The 21,516-nt window shown below is 41.8% G+C and overlaps 2 protein-coding genes across 7 annotated transcripts in view; one reads left to right on the top strand and one right to left on the bottom strand.

Moving 5' to 3' along the window:
- The window catches only part of CNOT8 (CCR4-NOT transcription complex, subunit 8), a 30,985-nt gene extending 15,555 nt beyond the window's left edge, over window positions 1–15,430 (top strand). The window contains exons 1-7 of one of the 6 annotated variants that reach the window (XM_012653194.1): window positions 2,470–2,600; window positions 6,612–6,795; window positions 7,995–8,188; window positions 10,683–10,844; window positions 11,445–11,589; window positions 12,419–12,529; window positions 13,913–15,430. In XM_012653194.1, coding sequence (XP_012508648.1) covers window positions 6,679–6,795; window positions 7,995–8,188; window positions 10,683–10,844; window positions 11,445–11,589; window positions 12,419–12,529; window positions 13,913–14,062 — 879 coding nt within the window. In that variant the 5' untranslated portion in view covers window positions 2,470–2,600; window positions 6,612–6,678 and the 3' untranslated portion in view covers window positions 14,063–15,430. Of the gene's footprint in view, window positions 1–2,090; window positions 2,601–2,904; window positions 2,970–6,611; window positions 6,796–7,994; window positions 8,189–10,682; window positions 10,845–11,444; window positions 11,590–12,418; window positions 12,530–13,912 lie in introns of those variants that run through there. The other 5 variants (XM_012653198.1, XM_012653197.1, XM_012653196.1 and 2 more) reach the window with 5 other exon arrangements.
- Window positions 15,431–18,316: 2,886 nt separating this feature from the next.
- The window catches only part of GEMIN5 (gem (nuclear organelle) associated protein 5), a 43,099-nt gene continuing 39,899 nt past the window's right edge, over window positions 18,317–21,516 (bottom strand). Inside the window, exons 27-28 of the mRNA XM_012653181.1 lie at window positions 19,648–19,744; window positions 18,317–19,045 (exon numbers count right to left, since the gene is read on the bottom strand). Coding sequence (XP_012508635.1) covers window positions 18,878–19,045; window positions 19,648–19,744 — 265 coding nt within the window. The 3' untranslated portion in view covers window positions 18,317–18,877. The remainder of the gene's footprint in view (window positions 19,046–19,647; window positions 19,745–21,516) is intronic.

Below are 21,516 nucleotides of genomic sequence, written 5' to 3'. Positions count from 1 at the left end.
GCTGGGTGCGGTGGCTCATGCCTGTAATCCTAGCACTCTGGGAGGCTGAAGAGGGAGGACCATTTGAGCTCAGGAGCTTGAGACCAGCCTGAGCAAGAGCGAGACCCCCGTCTCTTCTAAAAATAGAAGGAAATTAGCTGGACAACTAAACAAATATATAGAAAAAATTAGCCAGGCATGGTGGCACGTGCCTGTAGTCCCAGCTACCTGGGAGGCTGAGGCAGGAGGATCGCTTGAGCCCAGGAGTTGGAGGTTGCTGTGAGCTAGGATGACGCCAGGGCACTCACTCTAGCCCAGGCAACAAAGCAAGACTCTGCCTCAAAAAAAGAAAAAAAGAATCAGTAACTTCCACAATTGTTCTGATTTTGCAATAGCTCACGTGCCACATAAAATCCATTGTTTAAAACTTACAACACTCCAACGCCTCCTGAAATACCACCCATCTGTGTTTTATATTTATTTTCAATAATCTGAGATATGAACACCCAGTTCTGGGTGAGGGGTGGTGGTGGGGATGGAGATGGTGCTTCCTGTTTGATTGTTTCAGTGCACGCTGGGCCGGTGCTGCAGGAAAAAAACAAAATTCCAAGAAAGGATTGTGGAGGCTGGTTTTCGTGTGACTAGTGCCTGCCGGGTAGGGCCAGCCTCTCTTGAATCTAATCACAAGTGGGTGAAAGGATATTAGAAACCCACAGAACTGACTGGGGGAAGGGTGTCTTGCCTGCCTTCTCCATCTCCGTATCCCTCGACCCGAATGATTGTTAGTCTTGCAGCGGAGCTAACAAACATTGACTACTGCAGAGAGAACAGTCCAGAAACAATTATTTATTGAACGCTCTCAAGTATCTTCCTCGGTGCGGGGTGTTTTTTCATTTATTAACTATTTAATCTTCACCACAACCGTGAGAGACAGTCATTCGTATCGCTATTTTATAGATAAGGAGACAGACACTCATTTGGAGGGGAGAAGAGGAAGGGTGGAGTTCAGAAAGTGCGTTCGATGCTCTTACCCCGGAGGCTGGAGCTGGGAATTCACCTCCCTGGAGAACAGCTTTTGGGAATCCCATTTGAAATTGCCGCTTAAGGCCAGCTCCGCATCCAACCTAGGAAATGGAAGTAGGATTTTGGAGAATCCCCTTAGGGGGAAATGTTTAAAAGTGCAAAGTGAACAGTAGGAAGGCCACTCGCCGGTCACTAGGGGTACACTGGCTGTAGGCTTATCGACAGACCCCTTCCAGTAAAAGCGCCTGGGACTACGAGTAGTCCCGCGCTTGGGCCGCCCCCACTTCCTCTCAGGGACTGAGGCGGGGCGCCTGCGAGAGTGACTGTGAGGGCGGTCCCCAACTGATGGCAGTGTGCGAGAAGTCGGAGCTTTTGTCTTCTTCCCCACTGCTGCAGAACACGAGGCAGTGGCGTGTCCCAGCCTGGTCGCACGCTACCCAGGGCAGGCGCTGGCAAAGAGCCCTCTCTCCAAGCAGGATTAAAAGAGAATCAAGGGGCCGGCAGCGGGGCCATAGGAGCTCCTGGGCTAGGCCGGGGCCCCGGGGCTCTGGAAACTACAATGTGGCGGGCCCACTGCTCGTCCGCCGAGGTCTTGGAGCTTCGTGAAAGCCCCGGCGGGCGCTTCCCCCTCTGGAGGCGCTTCCTCTTTGTAACTCGAACAGGCCGTGGCGGGCCAGTTGCTATGGCAACCCTCCTCTCCTGGCACTGTGAGGCAGGGAGGGAGGCGGGCCTTGGCGGACGTCACCCAGACTCGCTTTGGGGGTGCCGCCCCAGCGCCAGCGAATTGTTTGCCGGAAAGGAACCCGTGAGATAGATGCTTTGTAAGTGAGGGACTCCAGGGGGCCGCACTAGCACAGAAGGAGGGATCAGGCTCTCTCCCCAAGAACCTCCCCCGAAGTCCTTTCCTGCCAACGATCTTAACGGTCCTTCAAAGCAGGGAGGAGGGGGCGTTGTAATTTGAGCGATTTGGTCCGACGGGCCACGCCCTTTCCTCGCCCTTTGGTATTTCCAGGGCCACGCCCACGGGGGCGGGCCTAGTTCTAGGCCACGCCCCTTACGTGGGCGAGCGGAAGGAGAAGCGCAATGGAGGAGGAGTAAGTATCGTGTTTGAACTGAGGCAGCGCAACTAATCGCGCGAAAAAGGCCTAGGGCGGGCCGTCTTCCGCATGCGTCCTTCGAGGCCGCCCCGCCCCACCTTTTTCGCGGCGCCGTCTTGGTTTTGCGCCTGCGCGCTGCTCCCTGGGAGCTCCCGGGCTGAGCGAACACGCACAGAGTTACCGGGGCGCGCAAAGAGGGAGGAGCAGGCATGAGCAGGCGCGCGCGCGTCTGGAGTAACTCTGGAGAGCAGGCGAGTCGGGAGGATCGGGTGGGTAGAGTGGTGCAGCCAGGTTGCTTGTGGGCGGTACGTAAGGCCGCTCTGGGCACGGAGGCGCCCATCTCACTGGCTCGCTCGGTTCTAGGAGCGGATCCGGGGCAGAGGGAGGAGAGCTCCGGGTCAGGGGCCGCCGTCTCCGCCGCTGCCGCTGCCGCTGCTGCTGCTGTCGGGGAGTCAGCCCGCCAGTCCGCCAGCCAGCGCTTCGTGGGCCCTGCTGGTCAGGGTAAGAGGCTCCGTGCTTCTTGGAGAGAGGAGCGTGAGATAAAAGAATGTGGAAAGCCATAGGGGGCCTGTGGGAGGAAGGCGAGTGAGGGGCAGGGTGTTGAGAAGGGGAAGAAACCCACCGAATAGTGCTAGTAATAACCACCAGTACACGATAATAATGTTGTAGTGATATGTGCCAGAACTTTACAAAGCACCTTATGTGCTTCATTCTATTTAACCCCTACTGCAGTCCTCCGAGGTGCATACTATTATCAAACCCATTTTACGTGATAGGAAGACTGAGGCACGGAAGACGTGATTTATGCAGGGCCACACAGCTAGGACGTGACCTGGCCTGGCTTCGAACTTAGGTCTGTCTGGTGCTAAGGTCTGTAATTTTAATATCTATCTTTCCTTTACAAAAAACAAAACAGAAGGGAAGAATGGGGTGTTAGAAGGAGGAGGGGAGGGCTGAGTGTAGTTTGAAGTGAAAGGCTGATCCTGAACGGGAAGAGAATGATGACGGGAGACAGAGCGGACTTGAGTTTGGAACCTTGCGAGCCTCCCCCTTCTAACTCTCCGCCGCCTCCTTAGTTCTTGCGGCCCCACAACTTTTCCTTGCTGATCCATGGCTTTCTGAACCAGAGTCGTTACTCTGGCTGAGCCAGCTCACAGACCTGGGGGCCACTCGATGGTTTTAAGAAACATTTGAACTGCGGCTGAGTCCAGGGCGGTGTTTTCCGACACTCTTTGGGGGTGGGCGAGGGCCAGAGGACGGCGGCGGCTGTGTATAGAGAGGACCCTCTTCCGCGCTGCTGCCATTTCTTCTAACGTGCTGCTACTTCCTTTTCCATCTTAATCATGCACGGCAAAGCCTTTGTTCAGTCCTCTAGAATAGGGAAGTGATGCTTTATTTTTTCCTTGCACACTTAGGCTTAAACAAAACAAAACCAGAAAAACCAGACTCAACCTAACGTTCTTCTCCAGAGCAAGGCCTGGTGGTCTGGAATTCTTGCAGAGAAAACTTTTCGGTGGCTTTATCATTAATTGCTCTTCAGAGCTTTCCCGGGTAAATAAGGAACTCTGCTTTGGAGAAGTTTACACTGTAGGTCAACGGGAGCCATCTGAACAGATTGCACTGCGGGCGAGCACAGGGCAGGGACCTCAGTAATTCGTAGGAGTGTGTGTTGTTGAAAACCTTTCCCTCTTGCACAGTTTCAATATGTAGCTCATGTGGGAGTTAAGTTTTTAAGTCAACCTGTGAGGCACACACTACATGTGATCAAAATTATCCTCAAAAATTCCCTAGGAAGGTGTAAAGTTTGAGTTTGCAATCCTGTTTCTGACTAAATCAACCAGTTTTTCCTTTAGCTTTGAAATTTGTTACTGTTTCTTTGGTTGTAACCCAGATAAAATAATTAGGTTACCTTTACTTTTGTGGCGGGCAAATAAACATATTTGAAAAGCTTAGAGTCATGATGCACCAGAGATGCTTGCTCTGCGGAAGCTTGAAGAAGACAAACGAAGGGAACAGTTCGTGGTGCCTATCTTGCGCTCAGTCTGGAGCATGTGCTCACTAAGTGGAAAGTGGCAGGCAGAATCGCTGGTATTAAAGTTGCTATTTTCTCTCTTTTTTGGCCTGCATATTCAGTAATTGGACTTGCTGTGTTAAATATGCATAGTGTAATTCCTTTTTAATTTTTAAGTGGGACTACATTCAGAGGCTTACAAGCTATTGTTTATTTCTCCACAGATTTCCTAGCTAAGGGTTTGGTGCAACAGTTTCTTAGGTATTTTTGCTAGTGGTTGACTTGTGCGGTTCCCATATGTCAGATACATATAGCAATGATAAGCTTTTTAATAGTGATTACATTTTTTTCTTTTAATATTTTTTTTTTTTCCTTTTTTCTGTCCCATGTGATCTGCAGGAAACAGTGGTTAGCTTTTTATTAATGAAAACAAATCCCTTTGTAAATGGAGGTCAAAGGCGTTTTTTTTGCTTGTGTCCCTTTTGTTGCTTTTGTTTTTTTCTCAAAAACCCATGAGTGTAGCCGGGCAGGCGTGGTGGCTCAGGCCTGTAATCCTAGCACTCTGGGAGGCTGAGGCGGGTGGATCGTTTGAGCTCAGGAGTTTGAGACCAGCCTGAGCAAGAGCGAGACTCCATCTCTACTAAAAAAATAGAAAGAAATTAGCTGGACAACTTAAAAATATATAGAAAAAATTAGCCGGGCATGGTGGCGCATGCCTGTAGTCCCAGCTACTCGGGAGGCTGAGGCAGGAGGATCGCTTGAGCCCAGGAGTTTGAGGTTGCTGTGAGCTAGGCTAACGCCACGGCACTCACTTTAGCCCAGGCAACAGAGTAAGACTCTGTCTCAAAAAAAAAAAAAAAAAAAAAATACCCATCACTTCTCCTAAAGTATTTATGGTTGGGTTCAAAATGATGTCAAAAAGGAAGCGCGTTAATTTCAGTTAGGGAAATAAGAACGTGGCACTGATTTAACATTAAATGTGCATAGAAAATAGTTTTAAGCTCTTTTACAGGGGAAAATCTTAAGCAAAATTAGGAAACTGAAATTGTGAGCCCCAGCATTTTCTTAATTATGGTCAGATAGTGTAATTTATTCTCAATTGAGTCTGAACTCCAGTTTTTTCCTTTTATTTGTTCATTTACAAGCCTTTAATAGAACAGAAACAGGAGAAGAAATTGATTCTGCCTTTAAGAAGTTTCCACCTGTATTTGTTGGGGAGATACCACGTAATAACTATAATTTCAGAGAAACGTCTGTAGAAGGGTAGGATACCTTGACTAAATGGAATCTTCAAAGGTTGCTGACAAACCAAAAGATTTCTCAGAAATTTCTCAGGGAAATAAGGATACTCGATGCCAATTTTGTTTTGTTCCAGATTCTCATTGTTGCATTTCCCGATCTTGAAAGTAGAAAGCAAAGATTTTTCTTGCTTGGTCCTTTGGGAAACTACTTATATTCATTTTACTGTTTCTAGGAATTTTCCCTTCAATACATGCACTGTAGCCCACTATTGTGTTGAGGATCCATGTGGTAGGGTTGCCTTAGAAGTAAACACCCTTATAATAAGCTCCGTTTTTGGTCTTTTTATAACTAAGCCTTTCATGTCGAGTTTGCTGTAATAACAACATTACTCTGGGGCTGTACTAATACTTTCCCCTCCCCAATTTCCTCCCGAAAAATGAATTATTCTGTTTCTAGTTGAATTATTTATACCTGCCAGCTTTATTCTTATTGTTGAATTGCTTAGTTTGTTTAATATTATATGTTTAAAGGTAGATGTTAATAACCCAGATTCTGATTTTCACTGTGCTTTATCAAGGTTCAAATTGGCAAGTGGGAGTGGTGTTTACCACTTAAATCCCTTACTTCATGATCTATTCGCACAAATCTAAAGAGGCACTATATTAAGTTAGTGAATTGCCTTTGGTTGTATTCGAGTTTTGGATTGTGGGGAAAAAGAATTTTCTTTTTGGGGGATCAAAGGGAGAGCCCCATGCCGATATTCATGATATGGGCGGAAAGACTTGAGTGTGAGAGTTTAGGTCGACATGCTTTCAGGCTTTTGGAGATCCCAGGTACATTTCAAATGGCTGAAGTGATTCCGTTAGGGATGTTTCCATGATTTGGTATCTGATGTGAAAGTCGTGGATAAGGGCACAGTTGTGGTAGCGGGACTGTTTTAGTCTTTGGGTAGTCTATAGAGGAATGAAACACTGGTTTAGGGTAGTGGTTTCACTTTGCTAGAGGGGTTCATGGGCAAAAGTTTCTTCAGTAACTTTAGTTTCTTCAGGAAAGAACTGTGTGTGTGTGTGTGTGTGTGTGTGTGTGTTTAGACAAAGCAGGTTTCCCCATCATGTAAAATGGAGAATAAATATAATGATCTTAATGTTTTAGCAAACTAATGAAGCTATGGTAAATTATTATTTTGATGTCAATGTTTTGTTCATGTCTTATGCCAGTGTTTTAACTTACATGATTTCAAAATATGTTTTTGAATCTAGATCAAACATTGTCTGGCTTGCCCTCTAAAACTAGTTAGCTGAAAGCGACTTCTCAGGTTTCTTCAGGATGCCTGCAGCACTTGTGGAGAATAGCCAGGTTATCTGTGAAGTATGGGCCAGCAATCTAGAAGAAGAGATGAGGAAGATCCGAGAAATCGTGCTCAGTTACAGTTATATTGCCATGGTAAGGAGCTCTACTCTATTTAACTCGTCCTCTTTTTATTTTTTTTATTTTTAGAGATGAGGGTCTTGCTATGTTGCCCAAGCTGGAGTGCAGTGGCTATTCACAGGCACAACCATATTGCACTGCAGCTTTGAACTCTTGGGCTCAAGCGCCTCAGCCTCCCAGGTCACTGGGATACAGGCTCATGCCACTGTGCCCAGCTTGATTTACCTTGTATGGGATTAGGGAATGTTTAATATGAGATTTTGAAAAGAAATTATCATATTCCACTAAAGCCATGGTAAATTAAACTTGATGAAAGGTTGTGTTGTGTTTATGAAACATTAAGGTAGCCAGTGCCTCTGAGAAAGATATAACGTCTAGCACTTAGATTTTTTTATAGTGTTACTGTGTTTAAGTCTTTGAAGCAGAAGTTATGTCAGCCCACAGGGCACATCTATTCCACAGATATGGTGAATTTGACTGTACAATGTTTTAAAAAATTTGTTGCCAGCATTTAAAATCAAGAGACCTCACTTAAATTCCGGATTTCTGGCATCTGTGGAAAAAAATGGGAAGATGTGGCAGTATATGGTACACATTGCTGCCTGACATTCAGTGGCTGCAGAGGGAGATGAGTGTTGTGGTGATGTTAAGAGCCTCCTGCAGAAAGGCACGTGCTCTCTGTTTTACTCCAGTCCCTATTACTTGTTACCATTTTCATGCCCAGCTCGCTTTACTCCTTACCATTATTAGCTGCTTGGAGTTTGTGACTCTGCTTTAGAGATTATTGAATTAAGTCCTTAGCCTGGTATTCAGAACTCCATGATCTCGTTTGAGTCTTTATGTTCCAGCTAAACATGGCTCTTTATAATTTTTTCTGAATGGCTTTTTCACTTCCATTTGTATTTGTATTTTTATTCATATGTTGTTCTCAACCTAGAGTGTTTTCAGTTGACTACATATCTGCATATAGTTACTCAGCTACTTCTGTTCACATTCTGCTTATTTAGGATCATTAAATTGTGCAAAACTTCATGATTCTAGTGCTTCTTTGGTAGATACTAACAAGGTCAGTATTTTAAAGAAGAATTTTATGCCCAAGCTTGGGACTTGTCATGTAACTTTTATAAATCGAGGTAAAATTTTATTTATAAATTATCAATTCAACATCCACTATTTTGTGAAATCTTATATTGAGAGACTTTTTCCTTTTCCAGGACACAGAATTTCCAGGTGTTGTGGTACGACCAATTGGTGAATTTCGTAGTTCCATAGATTACCAGTATCAGCTTCTGCGGTGCAATGTTGACCTTTTAAAAATTATCCAGCTGGGCCTTACATTCACGAATGAGAAGGGAGAATATCCTTCTGGAATCAACACTTGGCAGTTCAACTTCAAATTTAACCTTACGTAAGTGTTTGAGACACCTCTCAGTGTTGTTCTTAGGTCCCATTACATTATGTAGACCAATTTCTAACTGATTCTGTTAATTTTAAGTTTTGTTTCTGCTGAACTGAGGTATTTGTTAGTTAGAGAAGTCAAGCAGAGGATGGACTAGGAAATCTCAGAAAGTAAAGTCCTTCTCCGTATATGAAGTTCACAGAAAAAGTAAAATACAAATAAAAGAAGATAAAGCCCTGTTTAAAGAAATCTTAACAGCTCAGTGATTACATTATGGGCAAAAGATCTGAATAGACATTTCTTGAGACATGATATACAGATGGTCAATAAGCACATGAAAAGCTGCTCAGCATTATTAGTCATTAGGGAAATGCAAATCAAAACCACATTGAGATACCACTTCACACCCATTAGAATGGCTATAGCCAGAAAGACATAATAACAAATGTTGGTGAGAGTGTGGACAAATTGGAACCCCCATACATTGCTGCTGGGAATGTAGAATTTTTTTGGAAATTTTAGGAAACAGTTTTGCACTTCTTCAAAAGGTTAAACGTAGAGCTCCATGTGACCTAGCAATTCCACTCTTAGGGATACATATGCTTAAGAGAAACAAAACATATGTCCATGTAAAAACTTGTACATGAATTTTCATAGCAGCATTATTCATAATAGCCCCAAAGTAGAAATAATTCAAATGTCCCTGCACTGGTGAATGGTTAAATAAAATGTGGTATATCCATTCAATGGCATGTTATTGGGCAATAGAAAAGAACAAAGTACTGATATAGGCTACAGATGGATGAACCTTGAAACATTATGCTAAGGGAAAGAAGCCAGTCATAAAATAACATATATATAGCATGATTCCACTTACCGGAAATGTCTAGAATAGGTAAATCTATACAAAATAGATTAGTGGTTGTTTAGAATAGGGGATAAGGGAGGGTTCGGGATAATGGGAAGTGACTGCTTACTGGATATTGGGTTTCTTTTTGAGATAATAATGTTCCATAATTAATTGTGATGGTTGCATAACTATGTGACTGTACTAAAAATTGCTGAATTATATCCTTTAAATGAGTCAATTGTTGGGAATATGATGAATGAATTATATCTTAAAGCAGTTTAAAATAAAAAAGTAAAGTCAAGTCCCTAGTTGTAGTTATGAGATCAGTGTTTGAATTGTAGTTCTGTCATTTCTTAGCTGGTGATTTTGGGTCAGCCATTTCACCTTCTGTAATTCAGTTTTCTTATCTATAAAACAGGGTTTTTAGAACCTGTCATAATAGAAGTATGATATAAAGTAGGTGTTAATCAAGGGTAGTTGAATCTGAAGCCTATCTGATAATAGGCAAATTTTGATGTAATTTAAAGAAATTTTGGTAAAAAAAAAATAACATTCACCATCTTGTTTTAAAGTGTATAGTTCAGTAGTGTTAAATAAATTCACATTGTTATGAAAGATTTCTAGAACTTTTTAATCTTGTAAAACTGTACCCATTAAACAACTCCTCTTTTCTCTCTCTCCTAGCTTTTTGTCACCACCATTCCACTTTCTGTTTCTACACTGTTTTTTTTAAAAAGGATCTCACTATATTGATGAGGCTAGCCTTGAACTCCTGAGCTCAAGAAGAGTTCCTCTTACCTCAGCCTTCTAGGTAGCTGGGGCTACAGGCCCACGTCACCATGCCTGGCTAATTTTTAAATGTTTTGTAGAGATGGGGTCTTATTTTGTTGTCCAGGCTGGGGTCTGGAACTTCGGGCCTTAAGCCGTCCTCCTGCCTTGGCCTCCCAAAGTGCTAGGATTACAGGTGTGAGCCACTGTGCCCAGCCAACACTGATTTTTAATTTAGTGGAAAAAAATTAAGATTGTAATGGTTTTCTTTCTGATTGTCTAACCCAAGTTTATATGAAAAGCAAATGAAAATCTAGTGGAAAAGGAGTTCTTTAGCTTATTTCCCTGCTTTTGTGTTACGTGATGTTATATTTCTGTGGTTAAATTAATGGATGTGTCTTTACAATGGAGTATTACGCCAGAGTTACAAAGGATATGTTGTATCTATGAGTATGGATCTAGAAAGATGGTCAATGATGTGTAGACGTAGGGATGCAGGTGTGTATGTGTAGATAGAGAAAATAGTCTGGAAGAACATATAAACTGTTAAATCTGTGGGGCAGCATTATAAGAACATTAATTTTTTCATCTTTTGCTATCTATAATATTTTTGTGTTGGTTTTGTTTTTAAAAATAATGAGCAAATGTGGATCTTTTATAATTAGAAAATTTAGTTGGAGGGAAAATCCCATTTTCCATTTGTCACAGAAATAAGATGGTCTTTGCTTGCTTGCTCAAATGCTAGAAAGAATGAACGGACCTGTTCTTAATTATGAAAAGCATTTCAAGATACTTGTACTATAATTATAAGGTAATGGTAATATTCTTGCCTACTACTTCTGTTTCATTATCCACCAGCTAATAAGTGAACACCTTGTTTTTTAGAGAGGACATGTACTCCCAGGATTCCATAGATCTCCTTGCTAACTCAGGACTGCAGTTTCAGAAGCATGAAGAGGAAGGGATTGACACATTGCACTTTGCAGAGCTGCTTATGACATCAGGAGTGGTTCTCTGTGACAATGTCAAATGGCTGTCATTTCACAGGTCAGTCCCAGAGAATATGTATCTTTCTTGCTTTGGCTACGCTGGAGCAGGGAATTGAATTGTTAGTCATTTTTGCAGTGCAGTTGGCTCTATTCTAGTCATCACTAGCAGTTAGAAGATGAAATTTCAGTTTTAACTTTAAGTTGTGTTTTAGTTTTTGAGAAAATACTTTGGTGCTCATAGTGGTTTGTTTCACATAGTATTGGGCTATATCCTGTGGCCGTCAGTGCAAGTGGAAATGGAAATATGGAGGGCGGAAAGGGTTGCGGCACTTGTTTGTCTTTTAAATGGCTGTCCTGGAGTTTCCCAGGTAATTGGAAGCCAGATTCCTCTTAGGAGATGTTATTTTTACCTTTTCTGTACTTCCGGATTTTTGATGAATCAAATCCACATTTATAAACCCTTGGTTTCTCTTATATATCTCCCATATTAGTCTTGTTATTTAATAGAAAGTTCAGATTACAGTAGAATAAACTACTCCGGAAAACTAAAAGTCCCTAACACAAGGTATCATTATAAGCTTTGAGAAATAAAGTGGTTGCACGCTGGGGCCTGGTAACCGCTACTTTTTTACCTCCGTGCTTCCTTCTTCCCTTGTAGTGGCTATGATTTCGGCTACATGGTAAAGTTGCTTACGGATTCTCGTTTGCCAGAAGAGGAACATGAATTCTTTCATATCCTGAACCTTTTCTTCCCATCCATTTATGATGTGAAATACCTGATGAAGAGTTGCAAAAATCTTAAGGTACGCAGTATGTTTCTTAATACCAGTAACAAAAAAAAGACAAAGAAAGCAGGCTTATTTTGCTTTATCGCTGTGTGTTTAGCATGCATTCTTGAGTACCTGCTAGGCGCCAGCGATGTGCTAGACAGGTGTAACAGAGAGCTGATTTGCACAGGTGTTTGTGTGCTTGGTAACTTTAAACCCCTCTGGTCCTCTTATCCTAAGGCAGGTATTCTTCAATTGAGGCCCGTGAACATAGTCAAACAGTTGGCAGCATGAGACAGATGTGCAGTTTGTTAGGGATGGGGTCTACTACAGTGTACCAGATTCTCAGCAGAGGGGTTCATTTGCTCTTGCTATGTTGCCTAGGCTGGCCTTGAACTCCTGGGCTCAAGTGATCCTCCTGCTTCAGCCTTCTGGAGACTGAGACTGTAGGCATGCACCACTGTGCCTGGCTCTCAGAGGGGCTCTTAACCCTAGAAAGTTTAAGAAAGTTTAAGAACTCACTACTCTAATAAATTATTGACATAGGGGTTTACTGTCTAGAACTGGATTGGCATTTACTATTTCCTTAACCTTGTTTTTCAGTAGTTTTGATTTTAAAGGCAGAGGTCTGGCAAAATTAACAGTATAGGAAAGAAAGAAACAGGAAGTAGACTGTAACACAATGTATCATTTGGGAAAAGGGAAGAAGAGTTAAGGGCTAAAAAGGGGATGTTAGGGCCTATTAAGTAAATGGCTTGTTCCTGCTCCTTGCCATCAGAATTAAGTGAACTTGCGAATGGACTTAGTCGACTCCAGTGGAGGTATGTTGGCTCTGTAATATTACCTGTTTTCCCTACATCTCCAGGGAGGTCTTCAGGAAGTAGCTGATCAGTTAGATTTGCAGAGAATTGGAAGGCAGCACCAGGCAGGCTCAGACTCGCTGCTGACAGGAATGGCGTTCTTCAGGATGAAAGAGGTAAGCTTCCTTGAATGCCAGGGCCTCTCTGCAGTAACTTGCTGAAGGCTAAGGAGGTGGGTGATCTTTGTGGGCTGAAGTCTGTCAAACACTTATAGTTTCTTTTGGAAGTTGATGGTCACTTTGAAAGCATTTGTTTTTTCTTTGTTACGGTGTTCAACATATCAAATGTAGTTTGAGAAGCAAAAGCAGCTTTCTGAAGTGGAAGCCACTTTAGAATACCCAAGTATTCTTGAGCATACCCAAATCCAGGAGTGTACTTGGTATTCCTAGCAGTTCTAATCCTTTAAACTGTTCGCTATTCTTCTGATTTCTTTTCTTTTCTTTTTTTGAAATGGGATCTCGCTCTGTCACCCAGGATGGAGTGTGCACAGGCTGGAGTGCAGTGGCACAGTCATAGCTCCCTGTAACCTTGAAGTTCTGGGCTCAAGCGGTCCTCCCTCAGCCTTCTGAGTTGCTGGGATTATAGGTGTGAGCCACCATGCCTGGCTAATTTTTAAAAATTTTTTGTAGAGAGGGGTCATGCTATGTTGCCCAGGCTGGTCTTGAACTCCTGACCTCAAGCAGTCATCCCCCCTCAGCCTCCCAAAGTGCTAGGATTACAGGCATGAGCCACTGTGCCTGGCCTCTGATTTCTATAATAGGAATACACTTGTTAGACCACTCATTTATGTTGTGCTAAGTTGAGAACCACTGACCTAGAACGTTTTCCAGCGCATGGTAATGGTAACTGGGGATGATTTTGCCAGGGTACATTTTGTAATGTCTGGAGACATTTTTGGTTGTCACAACCTGGTATGGTAGGGTGTTGTGCTGCTGCTGGCCAGGAATGTTGCTAAACAGCCCGCGATGTCCTGGACAGTCCCCTCACATAAAGAATTATCCTGCCCCAGTCGTGCCACAGTTGAGATACCCTGCTGTAAGTGCCTAATGTCCATTATTTCACTCCTCATAATGACCGTATTATTATATTATCCCATTTTATAGATGGGGAACCATAGCTTAAAAAAAGTTGGCGTAACTTTGTTAAGGTCACAGAATGAGTCCAGAGCCCAAGCTCTTAATCATCGTCCTGCCTGTTAAGGAGAAGGGGGTCGTTGTACTAAGCAGTGGCAGCATAGGGATCCAGTGAAAGAATTCATAGAAAGCAGAAATGTGTTCAGAAAGGAGAGCCTAAAGGAGAGTCTTTCTCCTTTAGAGACAGGAGCATGAAATACCATATGTATAGGAAATTCTGGAGTCTTTCTTTGCTAAGTTAGTTTCTTTCTAGTTTGCTAGATTTTCAGGGCTTGAAGAGAGGTGGGCGGTGCTGACGTAGTAGTGTTTGTACTTGGCGTGACTCCTGGCATGATTCTCACCGTGGTTCTCTGTCCCATTCTGCAGTTGTTTTTTGAGGACAGTATTGATGATGCCAAGTACTGTGGGCGGCTCTATGGTTTAGGCACAGGAGTGGCCCAGAAGCAGAATGAGGATGTGGACTCTGCCCAGGAGAAGATGAGCATCCTGGCGATTATCAACAACATACAGCAGTGATGGTGGCGGGCTCTGCAGGGTGGGCCTGATCCCAGAGTGGTGCTTACTGTGCTGACTGTGTACTCATCTTCTTTACCAAGAAAAAACGCTTCTTTTGAGCAAACTGTACCTACCATCTGCATCGAGCAGAAAGACTTTTGTTTTACCGAAGACAAAAGACGTCTTTATTTTAGATCCAGAAGAGGGGAGTTTGCTCTGAATTTGTAAACAAGTCTTCCCTATTCCTCATTCCCGAGCCTCTCCTCTCCGGTTGCCTCCTGCCACCAGCATCCATGGCTCATTTGACACCTTTTTAAATATACAGGACAAGTCTGAAACAAACTAGTAAAATGTATATAACTCTTACCTGTTGTCATTCTTTTTCTTTTAAATTTGTTGCTGATCTCTGATGATGAAGATTCTTGCTGTGATTCTCAGCTGAGCTGAGGGCTTCCAGGGAAAATGGAACAAAATGGTGTTCTTGTGTATTGGGTTATAGATACTGAGTCTTCCTTTCCTTTTCTCACCCTTCTCAAGGACATTTGCTTTCCTCACACTTTGGTAGTCTTTCTTCATGTATTACTATATGGAAATGAATTGCTTGGTGTTGAAATTTGGGACTAGATAATGAAACTTTTCTGAAAAGCAAACAATTCTACTGAATCTGTCTACCCTTCATTCATGAGAAACTCCAGAATGGGTATTGGTGACCACTGAAGTGTCTTTAAGTCTGTGTTCCACTGTGCCACTGAGATTTGCTGTCACGTACGCATCATCTGAAATCATTTTAAGTTTTCACATAATAAAGGATCCTGGATTCGATCCAGAAGGAAATCAGTAAGATCAGATTTTGGAGTCATAAGTCTGTTGTTTTCAGTGATGTGATTTCAGATGGTCAGCTGTATTCTCCCACCTCTCTTTTCCATTTTCCCTGCGTTTTCTTCCAGCAACCATGAGAAGTCAGGGAGATGGATTAATGTGAGTACCGGGAATGTGAGTCTTTAAAAAGTTACAGTGGTTACATGTAAACAGGGCAATAAAGGAGTTTGGTTTATAGCGTTCCCTTGGAGTACTATCCCACAACTGCGGTAAGAAGCTCAGGACTTTTTTTTTTTAAAGCTAGTAGTCATTTAAAAAGTACACTGTATTTTTTTGAATGACTACAGTATGGGAAATTTCAAAAAACCAAAAACCCCTTTGGAATGGTAGAAATAAGAACTGGTAACTCACTGAAGTGGATGAATAGTCTTGCATTTTAAAAGCTTATGGAAAACTCAATTTGAAATGATTCAAAGATGTCAAGTATTATAAGCTGGTATTTAAGATGCTTGTAAATATTATTTATGTTTTTAATTTTGTAAAATAAAGATTTCTTTTTAACCACTGGCATGAAGGTTTGGTCTTTCATAGCTATGAACTGCTGGCTCTGGAAGGAAGAAGACAGCTGGAAGACGGTCAGTGACGTCAGAGCATCTTGCCTCCATCGTTCACAAGTTGGCCTGTGTACAAAATACCTCACTTGGTAGGAAGCTTTTAATGAGCACCTGTGCAAATGGAATTGTCTTTGCACTTATACCCTCTGCTGATTGTGGGGCCTTTCTAGGAAATCAGAAATCAGTTTATTTCCGGGGGCCATTCTATTATATATGGTGGATTAGCTTGTTCATTAGTGGGATTCTTTTAGGCAACTTGAACTTCAGATATACTAGACTTGGCTCAGGACTTTGTGCCTTTTCTGTTGGCACAAAAATAAGGTTGTAAAAAGTGAGGTATAGGAGCGGATAGAGGATTTTGACTGGGAGGTTCATATATAGGAAGAGATTTACCACTGTAAGATGCGTGAAAGTATGGTTCTCAACCAGGGGGCCTTGGCATGCTGGTAACTGTGACCCCTAAATTAGATGTCCTTCTAAATTAGAATTAAAATAGGGAACTTATCTTTTCTATAGTTGAGGACAGATTTATATGTCAGGAGAAATGCTGAGATAAAGGGTTGAGGAACTCAGTCTGGTCATTGCATGGGAAAGGTAAGAAGAGACGGCTTATCACAGTGGTGCTGAAAGAGCTCGTCTGTTAGAACGGGCAAGAACTTCACCTTGTGTTAAAGAGGTTATCCTCAGAAAGGCATGGTGCTGTAGGATAACCAAGAGAATAACTCAGAGTGTAATTCAATCCTACATTTACTGCCAGATGCTCTTGAATCCCAGTGTTCTGCTAACTCAGTAAAGTTGAATACCAACCACAAACCTAACTGTCGGCTAGTACTGGCGTGAATATAGAGTTCAATTTGGAGCCCTTTTAGTCCAACCTATCAATGATTATTCTTGCCATTCCCTAGTTTATTCAGTCAATAAATTTTCATTAAGTGCCTACTAAATACTAGATGCTGTAAATACATAGAAGACGTAATCTCCACTGTTGGAGTTTATAATCTGTGTTGCCAAACAGTGAATGAGTCACACAAATACAATTTGTGAGTTATAAAGTACAAGACACTGATGTTGAAGTTGAGGTTAAGGGACAGTCTTCAGAGAAGGGACATTAAAGCCGATGTCTAAAAGATGAGTAAGACTGAACCAAGCAGAGGAACAACATGGACAAAACCCCTAAGGTGACAAGAGAACTTTTTTTTTTTAAAGCTAGTAGTCAGTAGCTGTTGGGTTCCAGCAGCTACGAGACCAGTGTGGCTGGAATCTAGAAGCAAGGAGGAGCCTGTCTGGACAGGAGGCCAGGAGGTAAGGCTGGGACCAGGCAGGGCCTTGTAAACCACATTCAAGATTTTTATCCACGAACAATGGGAAACTACTGTAAGGTTTTTGAACAGGGAATTGATGAAGTCTGATTTGCAATTTAGAATAGCCACTGCCAGCTGAAGAACAGAGAATTAGTAATAAGAGCAGATTCAGAGAAACATTGGGAGAGGCCAGTGCAGTCATCTGGGTAATGGGATGGTGGCTTGGACTTCTGTGGAGAGAGGGAAGAGATTAGAGGTAAAATTACTTTGGATGGAGATAAAGGACCATAAAGTTGCTTAATGATACATTCTGTTTCCTCAGACTCAATCCTCAATGCTTTGGCTCTTTGTGGTTCTAATAATTAGGGAGATACAAATGAAAATCATTTATTCAAATTATAATAGCTTGAGTACAGTCCTGGAAAGAGAACTTTCAGAAGAAACTGAGCTGTCATTTTTGTTATTCTTCTGCTATTGGGTAGTTTTATTGCTTAGTTTTCAAATAGTAATTCTTGTTCTTACCAAAGCAGTGACTGAGGAGTGTGCAGGATTCCTCCATCCACAGCTGATGGTTTTGGCAAATCACAAAGGAGTTTAGAATTCTAGTTACTGCTCTTTACTCAGGTGGAATACACACACACACACACACACACACACACACACACACACACACACACACACACACACACACACACACACACACACGTATTTTCATCTCTGTAAGTAAAGTTCATTTTTGCAGACTGTAGAACTAGTATCCAGTTCTCCACTTAGCCATGCCTACCTACTTGTATCTGCAGTCAAGAAGATTCTCCACCCCTAGTAATAATGCATCCCTCTTCCTAAAGTTCACTTAACTGTATAACTATGAGGATCTAAATTCTACAATATTTCCTTTTTTAGAGTTTATTAAACTCTAAGGCTAAAGCACATACAAATGTCTTTGACAACTGTCTCTAACTTTTTCCTTCATGGAGAGCGTTCCTATTAATGAATTCATTCTTGCCATCCACAACAACCCCGACCCTAGGAATTTATTGGAAAATAGACACTAAAGCAAAAAAGCCTTTGCAATGAATCCCAAAAGAAAACAGCTCAACTATCTGGAAGAAGTGCTGTCTTCCACTCCTAGCCCAGACTATGATTTTCTTATCCAGTAAATGAGATACTATAGAGACATTTTTTCTTGACACTGTTCAACTGTCTAACCAAAGAGAACAAGAATTTATAATTAAATAGTATTTAGGGTTCCATTATGCTAAAGTTGAAGTCTAATAATGTGAAAGTCATAAATGCAAAATTAGGAATATGCATTCTTCTTCAAAGAGTATCTGTGTCTTTAATTCTCAAAAGGGTCCTGTGATCCAAAAAAGATTAAGAACCAGTGGTTCAAACTAATTTGTCTCGAGCTATTTGATTGCTTTCAATTATTTCTTATAAAACTGAAGGGAAAACACATTTGGATCAGTTATTTGTTCTTCTAAAGCTTTAGTAAGTGATTGGTCCAAATGAGCAATTACATAAAACAATAAAACCAAAGTTTCGACCTAAAGTTCAGACAGCATAAAGAGTCAACATGATGGGTAAGGCCTATTTCACATTCAAACTTCAATCTTTGAAAGAGTAGGAGAAGGGTGAGGTCAGGTTAACAAAAACAATTTAAAAAAAACTATCCCAGTAGTCATGAAAGCAGCAACTCTATCTCAAGAATGACATGTTTACAATCAGGCGAAGTGTTTATAAAGGTAGCTCGTGTTTAAGAACATAACACTTTGGGTGATTACAAAAGTTTCTCCTCTTTGGGCGAAACCTGCATAAGGCTTTAGAGATAACCAACAATCACTCTGTGTGTTAGTTCTGAATAACTACTGCTGGCTTTTCATCATCTTTTCCAGTAGAAAACCACAATTGAGTCCAAAGTCAGATTCCACGGTGTCTAAGGGTAGAGAGAGTTGATTCATACTTAACCTTCATTTGCATTATTTTGGATTACTGCAAAAACATCTAGGGACCAGAGTGAATGTCTGGTGAGTTGTAACTGCAGAGGTGAAATGTGTCAAACGTTTAGAATTTGGCACAGTTTCTTCAAGGTCCTTGAAAGTTCACGTACAGAAGGTCTGGCAGTGTCTTTGGTAAGCTTTAGTATTGCCATATTTCTGAAGGAGCTCTTGGGCCTGTTGCTGCATTTCCTGGGTCACATAGCTAGGACACTGGGATGCGATGTGAAGCAAGACGAGGCAGCACTCCAGCACATCTGGGAAGGGCCAGGCCTGAAAGATGATACGATGATGAGTAAGGAAGTATTTGCAAAAGCCACAAACACCGGCACAGAAGGCACCAGTAACTCAGACTCATCTGTTGACATCTCTTGGGCACAGCTGAGCCAGCTCTCTCATAAGGTAATGTCCTTTCTTGCTGGTCATCAGTTACTACAAGGAGAGATGACACTCAAAACTAGGATGGCTTCTGGGATGTCGTTCCCAATGGGTATGATCTTATTCCAAGAGCCATACTCAAGTCAACTCAAATAATGTTGCTTCTATTAATACTAGGACCACAGCCAACTAGACCCATCCATCTGTAAGCTGTCAAATACCAGTTTAAATTTTACTTTTACCTTCCAGCTATCAAATTTGTTTGGGTTCTCTGAAGACTGAGGTATAAAACTGCTTGTGTGATCAGTAATTCTCTCACAAAACATTCTAGCTTAACCAAAGATAACTGGATCCTTAATTTCTAAGCATACACAAATGGGTAGAGATTTTAGAATTTAGAACCTGAACAGAGAAGTAGATGACTTTTAAGAATTTGGTGTAGTCAAGTGATAATACAAAAAAGTATGTTGCACCAAATGAGCTGCTATCAATCTTACCTTAATACCCTCAGGAAACTTAGCCATTCTCTCATTTGCTTCTGTAAGCCTTTTGGTTAATTCAGGCAGAGAAACCGGCTCATTTTTTTCTTCTTTACTAGTTAAAAAAAAACCAAACATAGGTACAAGTCATGTCTTGCCCCAGGTAACCTTTTTCCCCCCAACTGTTTTTATTGTGGTAAAACACTCATAATGTAAAACGCACCACCTTAACCGTTTTTAAGTATACAGTTCAGTGGTATTAAACACATTCATCGTGTTGTGCAGCCATCACCACCACCATCTCCAGAACTCTTTCCCCTCTGTAAAGCTGAAATTCTATACCTATTAAACAGTAACTCCCCATCCTGCCTCCCTCCAGCCCCCGGCAACCACCATCCCACTTTCTGTCTCTACGATTTTGACTACTCTTGAGAACCTCGTATAAGTGGAATCATACGATATTTGTCTTTTTGTGACTGGCTTATTTCATTTGGCCTAATGTCCTTAAGATTCATCCATGTTGTAGCATATGTCAGAATTTCCCTCCTTTTTAAGGCTGAATAATAGTCATTATGTGGATATACCACATTTTGCTCATTTATTCATCTGTCAGGGGACACGTGGGTTCCTTCCGCATTTTAACTATTGTGAGTGACGCTGCTATGAACACGGGTGTATGATTATCTCTGATACCGAGCTTTCAATTCTTTTTGGCATCGCTGGATCCTATTCTTAATTTTTTCAGGAATTGCCATACCGTTTTCCACAGTGGCCGTGTAATTTTACATTCCTCCCCAATATTGCACAAAGGTCCCAATTTCTCCACATCCTTTCCTGTTCTGTTTTTCTTTTTATTTTTTTGAGATAGGGTCTTGCTTTGTTGCCTGGGCTAAAGTGCAGTGGCACCATCATAGCTCACAGCAACCTCAAACTCCTGGGCTCATGTGATCCTCCTGCGTCAGCCTCCTGAGTAGCTGGGACTACAGGTGTACATCACCATGCCCAGCTAATTTTCCTGTTTTTTGTAGAGATGGGGTCTTGCTGTGTTGCTCAGGCTGGTCTCTAACTCCTGGCCTCAAGTGATCCTCTGGCCTCGGTCTCCCAAAGTGCCAGAATTACAGGTATGAGCCACTATGTCAGCTCTGTTCTTTTTTTTTTTTTTTTTAGCTAGTATACAATGTAATGGGTATGAGGTGCTACTTCACTGTATTTTTGATTTGCATTTCCCTAACGATCAGTGATATTGAGCATCTTTTCATGTGCTTATTGGCTTTTTGGGAGAAATGTCTACTCAGGTTCTTTGCCCATTTTTGAATCAGGTTGTTTGTTATTCCCAAATAACTTTTATCTCATTTTATAAATAAAATTCCTTTCTTGCCTGGTTCTTTACCTCCAGTCTTTAAATATAGAGATCAAGAGAAGGTAATTTAATGTGATGTGATACAAAATTTTCAAGATGCAGTATTATTCCTATTTTCCAACCCCTCTAGACACAAAGCCCCAGTGAAAATTTAGAACCTGTAGGGGATTTGACTGCAGCCAAGTGCAGAAGGTCTGGAACTCTCCGGGCAATGGTCAAATAGAGCCAGGCCTCCTAACCATGGGGATCTGTGGATACAGATTTTTCTGGGCAGACTGTCTTATGCTTCTCAAAAGGGTCCTATGATCCAAAGGTTAGGAGCCAATGGATCAGAGAACTTTTTAGCATTTTTTGTTACAGAAATCAAACCTAAAAGCTGCCTAGGAGTGTCATAGCTTACTAGAGAAATGACTCAAATCTCTGACTCACGAATTCAATGGGAATATTTTTAGAGGGCTAAAAACAAGGGCTTCAAAGCTGCTCAGTTTTAACTTTTTTTTTTTTTTTTTTTTTTGAGACAGAGTCTC

The sequence above is a fragment of the Propithecus coquereli genome, unplaced genomic scaffold (assembly GCF_000956105.1).
Source record: "Propithecus coquereli isolate 6110/MARCELLA unplaced genomic scaffold, Pcoq_1.0 Scaffold419, whole genome shotgun sequence".
NCBI lineage: Eukaryota > Metazoa > Chordata > Mammalia > Primates > Indriidae > Propithecus > Propithecus coquereli.
The sequence above is the reverse complement of the archived record's forward strand: the minus strand, read 5'-3'. Positions and strand labels throughout refer to the sequence as shown.